This window comes from Helobdella robusta (genome assembly GCF_000326865.2).
Source record: "Helobdella robusta unplaced genomic scaffold HELROscaffold_12, whole genome shotgun sequence".
NCBI lineage: Eukaryota > Metazoa > Annelida > Clitellata > Rhynchobdellida > Glossiphoniidae > Helobdella > Helobdella robusta.
Window position 1 is genome coordinate 1,850,880 of NW_008703664.1, and position 14,575 is coordinate 1,865,454.

Genomic DNA, 14,575 nt, shown 5'->3' on the forward strand with positions numbered 1-14,575 from the left:
AAAAATATTTGCTCATATTGTGAAAGAAGAACTTTTCGTTGGTTTGTCAGTTAAATTGACTCAATAAATAAACATTTGTGGCCTGCCGGGTGGCTTGTAATGTAGAAATTCAAGTTATTCATGCCTAACTGTGTCTGCAATGTGCGTCTTTAAATGGTTGTGTGAAAAAAAATTTACATATTTGAAACGATGAATTCAAATTATTGTTAACAAATAATAACCAAGCCATAAGTTAACTGAACTTATCAAAATATGAAATAACTTTAAATTTGAAAATGAGGAAATTGAAAAATTTAAAATTAAACGTTATACAAATTTAATGAGTCTTCTTGTTATAAACGAAATAAAAATTTCGCTGTTAAGTTAGGTGCTAAATTCATGTTTTTATATAAATTTTATTAAAATTTGACTTGAATAATTAATGATTTCATTACAATTTGAAGTTTTAGGCCTCATTTTTGAATATGAAATAATGCTATCTCACAGAAAATTTTAAAATGATTTGATCGTGAAGTTACACAAATATTTTGCTTAAAAAACAATTGCACTGACAAACTTCGTTGAAAGATTAATCATTTGGGCACTAAAAATTTTCAGCATCGACTTTTTTACAACAAATTTGTAAAGGTGTTCCGCATATTAAAGTTTAACACAAAAATATTTAAAAAATTCAAAATTTGAAGTCGCATTAAAGTTTTTAACAAAACGAATAATATATACATAGTGCAAATTTTATTTTATCAACATCCATTAAATAATTACTGATTCATTCAACTTGAAAACAACAAGAATGCAATAACGTAAATCCAAAGACAACGACGTGATATTAGACGACAACATACCTCCAATACACAACAACACACAAAAACACCTAACAACGCCAAGCAACATCTAACAGCACACAACAACGCCCATCAACAACAACATACTCATTTCAATCTTCCAGGAACTCATTTGTAGATTATTCTCGGGCATTTTATCGAGTCTGGTTTTGACTGCGATGGGAATGACGTCAAATATAAGATTCACTGTCGGTATCACGATGTAGTCCAAAAAACCTGCACGTCCATAGGTCAGGGAAAAAAATTTTATTTCAAAATCACAAGCGATAAATCTATTTTCAATATTTTTCTGAAAAAACTTTAAGAAAACTTACCATAGACTCGTATAAATGGGAAAATCATTCCATAGAAAATGAACAACTGAAATAATAGTAAACAAATGTATTTAATACGCAACTATAAATTGTGCTGTGCTAACTCGACGTCTGCAATAAATGGCATTAATGTAGATTGCACATTATTCACCGCCCATTGCAAGTAGAACATTTCGCTAATGCGTTCGACAAAATTCTATAAATCTATGCCAGATTAACCAGGTACAAGTTAAACAACGAAATATTTTGTTGGTCGGAAACGTGAAGAATTTAAAAATGTATTATATCCGGTTGTGAAAAAAATAGAATGATAAAGAGGCACCGAAGAAACACGAACGAAACCTGAACCATTGCAACCAGACACGCAATTGCGTTTTTAAGATTTTTGTGTTTTAATCTCATCTCAGATGTTTTTCATTTTTTATTAAATGTTGGTTTGGTTTTGTTTAATGATATAACAATATATTTCCCAATCATTTAAAAAAATTGATAGCATCACTCCTACAAACTTTAACTTCAAAATCTTTCAACACTACAGTCTTAATGTTTGACAGTAATGTAAAGTAACTGCAGTAAAGTTTAAAAAATTAAAAAAAAATTTATTTTCAATAAACTAATATAACAAATAGTAACGCGTTTAACTTTCTTACGTTACTCTAGCCGTTCAAATGCAAAAGCTTTTTCTTATTAAACTGTAAATAAACCAAATCATCGCATGAATACGTTCAATTCTACAATAAATTGTATTCCGCGGACTTGTAGTTACTAATTCAATCTAATTAGTCTTTCGTAAACTGAAACAATACTAGTAACTTTACAAACAACAGGCGAGAGATGCTCAAATTTTAAAAAAGTTATCGCTGTTACAAGAACGGCGAAACCTGGCTGGAAGAAGAGTCCTGGTGTTAAAAACAAGATGCTGTTTTTTGAGCGATGTTCAAATACACTGCCTTTCCGAAGTTCAAAGACTGCCCAAGGGGCTCAATGAAGTGGATGGCTAGGCGTCTGTGTCCGTGTCTGGCATCGTTTTTTTAACTTGGGGTAGCAGGAAACTGAATTAACATTAATTATTTTCAAATGTTCAGTAACACCCATGCCCACACTTTGTTACTTTGCTGACGTGGTAAAATTTTTTCCTGAAAAATTTCAAGTCGTTCCTTAGATTCGAACAATGACTTTGACAAAAGTGTTTTATCACTGGGAAAATATTTTTAGTATAACAATTGTAATAAAAGTTGTCTATTTATGTTGCTCCAGAGATTCAATGTCTTTATTGGAATTCTGTTCTTGCTTTTCAGTAAGATAGTTGTTCAAACTGTTCTCTAGATTAACGTACAATAATTATTATCGCCATCGGTTGTTATAATTTCTGGTTTGTTAACGAGCAGTGTTGTCTCTAATATCGTCATGTTTGCCGAGTGTACGAAATTGATCCAACTTAATCGCGTTCAAGTTATCTCTCAAGAGCATCCTTTAAATTTATTTGTAAAAAGCGTGTCATTCGTTTAATTTTGAAGTATAATTTTACAAATGTCAACAAACCCCCCTTTTGTAAAAAATTCACATATAACTAAAACGAAGTTTCTCAATCCAAATTTTGTCGCAATCTTGTAACTTAACAACAACAATGCACAACAGAGCGCTAAATAAAAACACACTGTTAAGTAACAGTCTTTATAAAACTTAATGTAACTATGTAAAGAACGATTTGTAAGCAGTTAAGTATTTCGAAGAGAATCAGTAAGAAGTTTAAAAAACAAACAACTCAGTGAAAGGTTTAGAACTGAAACACTGGAACGCTGGAAAGAACCAAACCTCATCTGGAATACCGTTGCACTGAAAATCTGAAGTAACGAAATGCACGCATTAAATTCTGCAAAGGAAGAGTGTGTTGTCCCAAGTAAGTAGATATATTTTTTGTTCATTCAACATTTTAATCGGGAAATAGTTGGAACAATCCATTAAACAAACAATCAACAGACATTATACGCAGAACGCATGCATTGAATATATATACGGCAACATGTGTATGTTTATTTTATTATATTAAATATTATATATAATATATAAATAAATATATATTTATATATACATATACTAATTTAATAACATTAACCTATGTTGAAAAAATCTGATAGATAATTATCTAAAATAATTATAGTAGAACGCGTTAATAAAGATCAAATCTTATTTATAACATGTGTAGTACTTACGTGTATGTGTGTATGTATGTTTGTTCTTATGTGCTATGTTTGCTTTCTTGTTTATGTGTGTGTGTGAATGTACCTATATGTGAGAAGAAATAAATCAATTGACCAATCTGTGATGCAGGTAGCATGGTGTTGTTGCGATCGCAGAGAGGTGAGACAGGTATCTTCATCTGCTTCTCACGGTCTCCCTGTATATTGTCGTTGTTGTTGTTGTTTGTATTGTTTGTTGCTGCTTGCAGTTGTTTTGTTATTGTGATGTTTGTGTTTTCGCAATGTTGTTGATGTTGTTTTGTCGTTGAGTAGTTTGTAGCGTTGTTTGTGTTTTTGTTAATAATGTTTATTTTGATGCTGGCAACAAATGACAACGACGGAAAAAATTATCAAGTTAGTAAGAAGAAAAAATTTGAAGAACTTCTATCTCTTATGAAACTTTCATAGCATTCGTCTGTTTTGTAGCAATGAAAATAAATGATCGTATGTCAGGTTTATATTTGTATGTATAATGAAATCAGACATGTAGAAGGCAGTGTGAGGGAGCAAGCCAGCTAATGCAAATGTGAAAGGATTGTGGTGGAAAACACGTGACTCAATGAACGACGAATGACAACGTGAACCTCACTCATATGTTGGCATGCATTAGCTTTCCCAAGAACTTTTCCATTAGTGAGTTCAGCGCTCTTTTCCATATTTGTCCAAAGAATACGAAGCAGATTGGCTTTTTTGTATTTAAAATAACTACATATTTATCTTCTATCAACACAAAAAAATCTTAAGTTTAATTATTACAACTTTTTAAATGTCAAAAAAATTATAAAAAAATTTTTTTAATGGAATTTTGATTTATATATACTGAGTCACAAACAATTCAAAACCCCTTTTTTTCGTTTTGTTTGCTTAACATCTATTTTTGTCAATTTTAAAATAGAATTTTTGCATAATTTAAAAAATTGCCTTGGGGTATGATTTCCTACTTAATTTGGTTTGAAAATAATTTGCATTCGACTTCAAAATACATCATGGTTGGGGAAACAATTTAGCCGCAAGAAGAAATATTTTCAGAAGGAAGAAAATTAAAAATGTTCAATGCGATGAGGTGAATCGTGGTAACAGGCGCTTCAAGTGAAATGTTTTAAAAATAACTGTAGAATAAATTATATCTAAGTTCTCTGCACTGCATGTAATGGTTAATCTTTTGCATTACAAATCCTACGGTAATATTTTTTTCAGAAAAAATTACAAACTATTATTATTTTCATTAACTTTTTCATCTTAAATTAAATCTCACAAATAAACATTCCACAGCAACTTAAGAGCGTTGTTTGTTTATTTAATTGAAAATGATAACACCGCACACACAGACACACACGCACACACTCAATACGCACTGACACATACAACACACGCACACACACGCACACTACTTTGAAACCGTTACTCGTTTGTTCTTCAAAATGTTCAATAAATAATGCATGCAATCAATGAGATAATGAATCGTGGGGACCATTGGGCGGAGGTTTCATTGTGATTACTTTGGTCATAAAATATAACAACCCGCCCGGTCAGCTGCGTGGGAGAAATCAACTTTTTTTATTCACTTGCCCCTCAACAGTTTTCCATTTAGTGATTAGTACGTTGGCTCAGTTGTAATGTTGAATGATGGAAAATGTTTTGATCAAGGCCATTCAAATCGAATATAATTTTAAATGTATTTTAATGAATCGAAAAATGGGTTAATCACAAAACGAAGATGAAAAAAATAAATAACAAAAACACCGTACACATCTGCAGACAAAATCGCAAACGACACTTTAAATAATCACAAAATTATTTTATTCTTCTTATATGGAAGTGTAAACCACAACACCGAGCAGAGTAATAAAATAATTATGGTGACATAAACGATTTATATATAAACAACGCTAATTAGAATAAGAATAACGACACATAAATTTGTATAACATAAGCAACAACAACAACTGCACTAATGACATTAACGATGATGACATGAACAAAAATTTACGTAACATAAAGAACAACAATAACAACAGTAATGACAGTAACGATGATGACATAAACATTTATGCAGCGTCACACGCGTGGCTGATTCGCAGGCGTTCATGCGTACAACACTTTTTTGGAACGGTTTATAAATGGTATGCTGGTGTTTCTTCAATTTTCACGATTTATTCTAGTGTAAAAATATTTCAGTCTGCACACGTTAACCACACGTAAACCACAACACAATGAAGCTCTGGTAATAAATTCATGGACTGAATCAGCATTACATTTAAAATGTCATCTAGAGGATGCATGCTGCACACCTATAGAATTTATAACCGCGAGAATTTTTAGAACAGTTTATCTTGGCATAAATACGGTTCAAACGTGACGAAATAGAATGAAGAGCATTTCAAAAATTAATGCTGAAAATTAATTTGATGTTTATAAAATTTTTGTATTAAAAAATAAATTTAATTTAATTATAATTTAAAATTATAATTTATTACAATTTATCAATTAAAATAAAACCACGAAAGCATCAACAATTCACAAACACATCAACACCTATCGTTTTAAGAAAAAGAAAAAATTTAATTTAACCCAGACGTGAATGGAGTCGTGAGCTAAGACACAAACAAAGACACCAGTGTATAATCTATTTTCTAAATTTAAACATTGTAGCAATATGAATGTAAACAAACTCAACCATAAATATATACACAACCATAAAAAACAGAGAATATAAACAAAAGTCATAGAGAGAAACATTGAGATTCAGCAGTGAAGGCAAACATTAAACTGCAATTCGCAAAAGTCCTTTTCATGCAAGGCAATAAAACAAAACTTGCGACACATCGACTTACATGAATGTTCTTATAACAAAAACCTTCGATATCCTCTATTGGGATGTCACAATCGTGCGAAATACATCAACCACCGACCTTTTTCAATGCCAATAACATATTACATTTTTACAGCACTATAAAATGGTTCTTAAAGATTCTGCTTGCAACATAAGTGAAATGTGTTTCAGGTTGAAATAACTGATAATAAAAAATGTGTGAAACTATCGAATGAAAAACATCAAGTTTGTTTTTGTCATTAATTGTTTTTTCTTCATTATTCTATTTATTCCATTAAACAATTCAATTTTGAAAGCATCATTGTAATAAAAAGCAACAGCGCTTTTCAATGAACTTTGCAAAAAGCTAAACCTTGAGACTCACTCTTAACATCGCATGCGTGTGGAAATGTCAATGAAAGAAAATGATGAGAGAGTTTTTAAACAAGTGCAAATAAAAGCAAATTCGGTATAATAATCATATTGAAAGAACAAAAACAGAGTGATCTAGACTTGAGTTGGTTTGGCTGGAGTTGTGTTAAAATAAAATGTGAAACCAAATTGATGCGGTGTTGTAAACAAAACGATTCAGTAGATTCGAAACAAATAATAATGATCACTGAAGTTACCAGGAATTTGAAAAAACCAAGAATTGAAATAACCAAAAAAAATACCTGTACAAAAAATTCGTCAAAAAGTCTGGTGGTCCACTGCGTGTGTATCTCCCAGGGCTTCGAGGGATGACTGATGTCTGCGAAGTGAACCAACGCACACAAGTACTGCAGCATCGTCAGTCTGTTGTTGTCGAACAATCAACTAATTATTATCATTCTCTATGTTTTGCTTTTTTTTATTTACTGTACAAAATAAATCACAAAAGTGCACCATTGAAAGTTGTTAATTGAATCTTTTGAGGAACAGTTTTTGCTATTAGAAAAGTTTAAAATTTCCCAAGTGAAAATTAAATTTTAATATATTGAAAATTATTTTTTAGAAAGTATCTTCTGCGGTGAGAGTTGCTAACGAATCAGGTTGCGTCATGGCCGCTTGCAAGTTCTTGAGGAGGGAGAAGTGGTTGGACATGTCAGTTGCCAGGACGATCTCTATAACGTTTATGCGGAACTCACTGCGATGAAGTGAGGATGAAGATGATGATGAAAAAAGTGATGATGATGATGATGAAAAAGTGATGATGATGAAAAAAGTGACGATGGTGGTGATGATGATGGTGACGTAAACGATGAGGATGTTGATCGTGGTGGTGACGATGGCGATGATAGTTTTGTGTCCGCGGCTGTAGATATGATAGAGTTGATAAATTTAGTTTCTGATCTTCTTGACAGCATTCGATAAAGATCAGCAAAGCCTGGAGATCTCTCGCATATCTTTCCTTCACTGCTACACAATACCATACCAGATACCACACTATACGCTGCAGTTTTGTTGCGCCATACGACCGTGACGACTGCGATGAAGTTGTGACGAGGCGTTGACAACAGCAGTGATGAAATCATAATCTTTCGTCGTGATTTTAGTTAACACAATCAAATTTACATTGCTAATATATATCTATATTTCTATATTTAATATGTATTGTGATATATATACTCACTTTACACCATTTATATTATATTTGTTCACTTTATTTAAAATATTCACTTATTACATAACTATCGCGATGCAATTGTCGCTTTAACTCACGTTAAATATTGAAAATAAGTAAATGATGCATGCGAGAAGTGAATTCAATAAATGACTTTTAAACCATTACACTCAAACACTATTTCATAACTCGTAAACATTCTCTCCATTATAACCAAATTGGAATAATTTTGGCTAATTTAAGATTATTTATTTTATTTTTATTTGCCAAAAAAAATAAATATTTATATTTATCGTTCGGCGCAATCGGTTGCTGGCGGAAATAATAATGACAATGACGTCATTCATGGTGACACTGAGTGACGTTGATGCCGTGATGACTATAGTAATTTATATATAATATATTTTTTGTGTAACAATTTTTAAACCAATCACAAACCGAAATGTTTTTGTTGTTGTTTTAATCTATCATTATTACAATTATAATTATTATTATTAAGGTTTAATAAGTTTGAAAGCTTTTTAAAAATTTCATCATAAAAAGTTTAGTATCTTATTTAAAGTCTAATTATTTAAAAATCATATCATCAAATCATTACCAATATACTACATCCATCCATCCCTTTATCAATATCCATCCATCTATCTATCAATCCACCAATCAATTCGTTGCATTCGTTTATGACACATTCCCTGACAACATAGCTACATAATGTCCATAGACTCACAACAGCAAACGCTCCGAAACCAACCACCAACGCTCTAACACCAACCACAAACGCTCCAACACTAACCGCAAACGCTCCGAAACCAACCACACCAACCACACACCTGAATTCATTCTTATCCATGTTGGCAACGACGTTGATGGTTTTGTTCTCCTTCATCTTCCTGAAGACCTGGCTGACGTGAAAGTTTTCGAGGACAGCTCTGTCGTTATACAGGAGAGCCAGGTCTGACCTGCCATGTTTTGTTCTGTTGTGTTCTATGGTGTCGTGTCATTTGATGTGGTGTGGTGTGGTGTGAGGTGTTGTGAAGTATTGTAAAATGTTGTGAGGTGTTGGATTGTGTTGTGAGTCAGGTAATTGCAAAAAATTAAATTAAATCATGATAAATATTTGCTTGTATTTGAAAATTTCTTCAATTTTAACGCCGATCTAATGATACAATGGCGACTGATTTAAACACATGCGTTGAAGTTTCGTATTGTTGCTTAGTTAGACACGTTGCGTTCATTTCCAAAATAAAAATTTCAACAATTTGGTAACGCACAAAATGAATAAAGAATGAACGACCGTTAAGTTGGTGAGCAACTGACGAATGAGGGAAGGTTGAAAAGTGAATGAATGAACGACGACGAATGAATCAACGTTATGTAAATATTCATTTGTTTTTCATTCATTTACAGATAATAATTCTGTTTCGCAATGTTTGCTCACGTTTCAGGCGAATATTCTTTCGGCGATGCATTATACTTTTGATATTCCTTCCATGCGCCCAATCATAAATTTGCATTTGTCATTTATTCAATCATTTTCTCGTCTGCTAATACATTTTTTATCATGTAAATTTTTAATCAACTTTTTGTTTTTCGTTCATCCATTCAATCAACTTTCCATTAATAATGAGTTGGTATAGACTACAGAGGCAGCAAATAGTGACTAACTCGGTGTTGACGTGGTAGGAGTTGGTTGTGCCCGTGTGTTCGTAGTCGTGGATGATTGCGGCAAATAACGTGGCGAATATTTCTGAGTCCGTCAGACAGGCCTGGTTTTTGAATTATGTGTTGAATAAAATGGTGTCTAAAATGCAGATGCGAAGCGGAATAAATACTGGCAGAAGTGTGTTTGTAGTGAAAGTACACATCAAATTGAAATTGCAGGCAAAATATGAAAAACACAAAATCACAAAACAGGTTAGGAATGCAAAAATATTATTTATATATTTGATTGTCGAGCTGAACGGCGTTTATCCAGCAGGTGCTCTCTTCATTTTATTTAATGGCGGCAATTGTGTACACTTTTGAAGTTGTTGTTACTAGCAGTGTCAAATATTTTAAATCCAACAGGCAAACCATTCCAAATTTGGACAGCTGATACGGAAAATCTTCTCTTCCCAAATTGGAGAAGATTTAAATTTCGAAAGTACTGAGATGGAATAATCCTCTTAGTTACATGATGCAATTGGAGTGATCGTCAATCAGTCGTAGTCAACAATTTTTTACCTCGCTTTTAATATCCTTTGCCGAAGCGTGACAAACTTTAGTTGGGCGTTTAATGTCTTAAAAAACAGAAGACGTTGAAAATTTTACAAATGTTATTTGTTAGTTGTATTGAAATGTTTGTGAATGATTTGTCACATAATTTAGTGTACAAAAATAAAAATGACTACAAGAACGGTGGATATGACGATGGTTACAAAAGTAACACTGGTAATAATTAAATCTTAGATGCACAAAACAAATCATAGTACCAAAACTTTAAATGTTTTTGGAAATAACTCATATGGAGGCCGTAGGGGTGGATGAATTTTTATTATCCAGGCTGACAACTAGCGTAGTTCAAATTTAAAAACCAACAAAATTGATTGACAACGCTCGGCTGTGTTATTACAATTATTTAGTTGTGTGATTTGGATCTGATGTGACATTTCAAATTCATCATGATTTTAAGATGTTTGTAGAAGTGCTCAACACGCCGGTGATAACAATGATAGCAATGATAACAAACTTAACGATGATGGCAATCAAAATAATGGAAGTCATTGTGATGACGGAGACAATAATAAAAACAGCAAAGAAGTGAGGGCAGACAAAAAAGTGAATGATTAATTAATGTTGACGAAGGTGAAATCATGTAACAACACAAGACTGGTTCAATCTGCTAAATGGCCATGTGTACAATGCTGACGATGATGAAGAAACTAGAGCCCGATTAAAATCTGCAAATTTTTTGGGTTAAAATATTATCAAAAATTAATAAAAGAAATAAATTTTTTGGGTTAAAATATTATCAAAAATTAATAAAAGAAATAAATAAAGAGCTTTAATAAAACTATTCAGCCAAAAATGTAGCCACTCGATTAGATCATCGTGTGAGATGCGCGGGTTTAGCAAATCCCAAAAAAGTAGGCTGAAAGTCATTTTGCAACGTGGCATGAAAAAGCAAATCCACAAATCCGCTTATACAAATTTGATAAGCAAGAACATTCGATCATGCGTGCGTTGACAACAATGTATGTTCACTTTAACAGACTCACCTGCAAATATTTATATACTTGCCAGGCAACGATTTGCAATGTTATAATTTTTTTCAAATTTTGTTTTGTAATCACATCTATAACTATACTTAACAGTTCCACCGATAAATTTTTTCGATTGAAATATTTTGTGGCAAGTTTTAAAAACGACCTCTTAACTCTCATTTTCTTGATTGTTAATTAATTTTATACGTTTAAATTTTTGTTGGGACAGTAAGTTTATATTAAATTGTTAGCCTGGAGCATGCCCAAGCCGTTTATTCCTAAATAGCACACAGTTCTTGTGACAGAATTGAACCAGATAATGAGAGGCGTGGCAGATAATAAAACACGAGGAGCCTGGCGGTTGAGAAGCTTATGAGGAGAACAATAAAACAATTTAGTTCTTTTCAGTCCTCGCCATAATGCAAGAAGCAAGGGACGTCAACTCACACGTCAGCATTAAACTAACTCTGACTTCACATCGTTGCAAGTAGTTCATAACTCACAAGCTGTCGTTCCTTGCAACTTGAAAACTGAAAAAATCACGAAAATGTTTTCCAACAGATAAAATATTAAAAACCTAGTTATTACCGAAGAACCGATAAAACTTTTATGGCAACACTCTGGAGAAACTTTAACAACAACGTGAAGAAAAAACAAGTTGGAGGAAACAGAAGAAAAATAACAACTGCACCGAATTTCAATGGCTGTTTAACTTCACTTGTCATGTTGACAACAATATTGTCAGACGCAAAGTTGAGTTGACTACAACAACAAAACAGCAAAAACAACAAAATTATTGAGAATCACAACAATGAACTGTCACCTTACATGCAACTTCCTAAACAACAGCAACCACCAATATAATGATGAATCCATAAGAACACTTGGAACGAATAACGAGAACATCAATGAAAATGTTCCGCTTGTTTGCGTGCATTTGTATTGTTGAGCCTGTCTTTGGTATTGCATTCGTTCAAGTGCTAACAAGCCCTTCTAAGAAACATTATTGTATCATCGCCTGCTAATAAACTGGCCAACTTCATCATAACATAAGATCTACATAGACATAAAAACACCATGCATTAACATGTGAAACGGTATTGAAATTTTTTTGATTGCATATAATGGCAATAATTCAGCGAAAATTAAAAAGAGTAGAACATGTGTATAGCAATTTCACAAAATTTAAAACTCAGTAGATCAGTAGATAGACGGAAACAATGCGAATAACAACATTCTTTCAAAAATGAAAATGATCTGCAAGATTGATGAACGCCTTGATGTTTCAATGTGCTGCATATTTAACGAACCTTCAACTCCGTTTGCGAAATGACGCTGTTGACAGTTTGAGCGACATCTGCCGCGTGGATGTCGTTGTGGTAGGAGTTGTTGTGCTTCCTGTAGCCCTCCTCCATCGCCACTATGAAGTTTTCCAGGCAGGCTTTTTGGATCTTTATGAGGTTGGTGTTGTTTGTGGTTGTTGGTGGTTGTAAATGATAATTGGTGGTTAATGGAGGTTGTTAGTGGCTGTTATTGGAGTTAGCTGGTAGTTGTTGGTAATTATTGCTGGCCGTTTGTGGTTGCTGGGTTAAATATGAACATCGTCAATGTCGAACAGTACTTTCTAATAATCAAATGCCCGTATAAAAATCTCATGAGTTACAAACTTAAATCGTCAAGGTACATTCTCACTTCAACTGGCCGTCAACACATTATTTTATTAATATAAATTAAATTCGGTACAATTTTTTGTTTTTTCAATTTATTTAGTTGAAATTAAATAAACAAACTTTTGTTTTTATAAATAAAAAAAGGGCGCGAAAAAGAGGAAAAGAAGAATACCTTGTATTTGGTGAGAAAATCAAATTTGTTGAGCAGAGCTCTGGCAACGTAGCGAAATGCTATCGGCTTGTTCGTTACCAAATTCAATTCAAACACGTTGAATGCCCAATCGTCCAATTTCTGCATTGGAATATTTTTCAGTAAAAAAAATGTTAAAACACTATCTATATTCACTTTATTGAATTTTATTTAAAAATTTGGTACAAATACCTTAATTTTATAATTGTATCTAACCACTAAAACTTTGTTGACTTGTTTGTTGAAATCTTGGTTGGGGGACGACATTTTGGTCAACCTACAGATATGCAGCAACAACATTTTATAAAATATTTGTGACGGTGAAACAATTTTTCCTTAATTTACAGCAATAATGATTGTGCTCTTTATTAAAAAGAAAATATTGATGGAAAAATATGATAAATATGATAAGAAGTGGAAGGTTTTAAAACAGATGAAAGTCATAACCGCAACCTATTCATCATTCATTTCTCATCTGTCGATCCATCATTCATTCCATACACTTTCCTTTTGTCAATCATTATGAATTTTTTTATTTTAAATCGTCCATCTATTCATCATCATTTGCACATCAGGAAAGATTTGTTCTTTCATCCGTGAATATTCATTCATTCAATCCATCTACTCTTGCGTGATTATGCTCGTCATCGTTGTCATCATCCATATCGTCATCGTCGTCTTCACCATCATCATCTCCATCCGTGCATTAATCACCACGATAGTTTATCACTCCTCACCATGGCAATCAAATCAAGATAAGAACCGAAAGAATTTGATGATGACCTTTAAAATTTATTTATTTGAAAATTTTTTGACTAAAGAAACTGCGAACTGATGACAGTGATGTTGAGATGGAGGAAAAAAATGGTAATGATGGTGATGATGGTGATGATGCTAATGGCGTGGTGGTGGTTGTAGGGCAAATGATAATGGTGATGGAAATGATGATGGTAGTAGTGATGGTGAAAATAATGATGATGGTGTAGACGACGATGATGATGATGACAATGGCGCCAAAAATAGTTTGGAAAATCAAAATGATAAGGCATAAAAATGGTGGAGACTTGATTGTTGACACCAAGACGGACATGTGTTGTGGTCGGCTCGCGTTTTGCACATTCTTACAACCAAAGAGAAAAACGGAAAAAAAAGTTTGTCATTCTTTTATTCATTTGGACAAGATGTTTTCTAAAAATTAGTATGATTTTACATAAACAATTGTTCATAAGTAAGTTTGTATATATTATGTTTAATACATGTAATATTTTTCATCTTTAAAATGTTTGTCACACAAAAATAAGGTAACAACAGCAAACTGTTCACATTTCAACAGCAAACTCAAAAACGTTTGTAAGAAGAGAGGGGTCTGCTACATTAGTGCTGACAGAAACAAGCATTCTTCGCAAGTAATGGACACTTCTCAAACAAATTGAAGTACACAGCATCGCGTGTTTTGATACTGTAGAGTTGAGTAAGCACGGAGAATACACAAGTTGAGATTCCCCATACAGATTGTTTTGTTTTGTCGCTGCACTATCTCTTTCAAGAACTGATTTTTTTTCCAAGTTTTTTTTTTAATTTTAGGAATATTTCTCATTTATTTTCAAACATTCACGCTGTTTTCATTTTGATTTACATACGTTATGTTGCTTCATTCAAAAA

At 32.7% G+C, this 14,575-nt stretch overlaps 1 protein-coding gene across 1 annotated transcript; it reads right to left on the reverse strand.

Annotated features, from left to right (window-relative positions):
* Nucleotides 1-891: 891 nt before the first annotated feature.
* Nucleotides 892-13,021, reverse strand: HELRODRAFT_73178 (hypothetical protein; the record flags this gene model as incomplete). The annotated part of the gene is made up of 8 exons (XM_009013574.1): nucleotides 892-1,058; nucleotides 3,473-3,554; nucleotides 6,883-7,003; nucleotides 7,233-7,334; nucleotides 8,642-8,770; nucleotides 9,477-9,577; nucleotides 12,364-12,504; nucleotides 12,896-13,021. 8 exons carry the CDS (start codon nucleotides 13,019-13,021, stop codon nucleotides 892-894), a joined length of 969 nt encoding a protein of 322 aa, XP_009011822.1.
* Nucleotides 13,022-14,575: the final 1,554 nt, after the last annotated feature.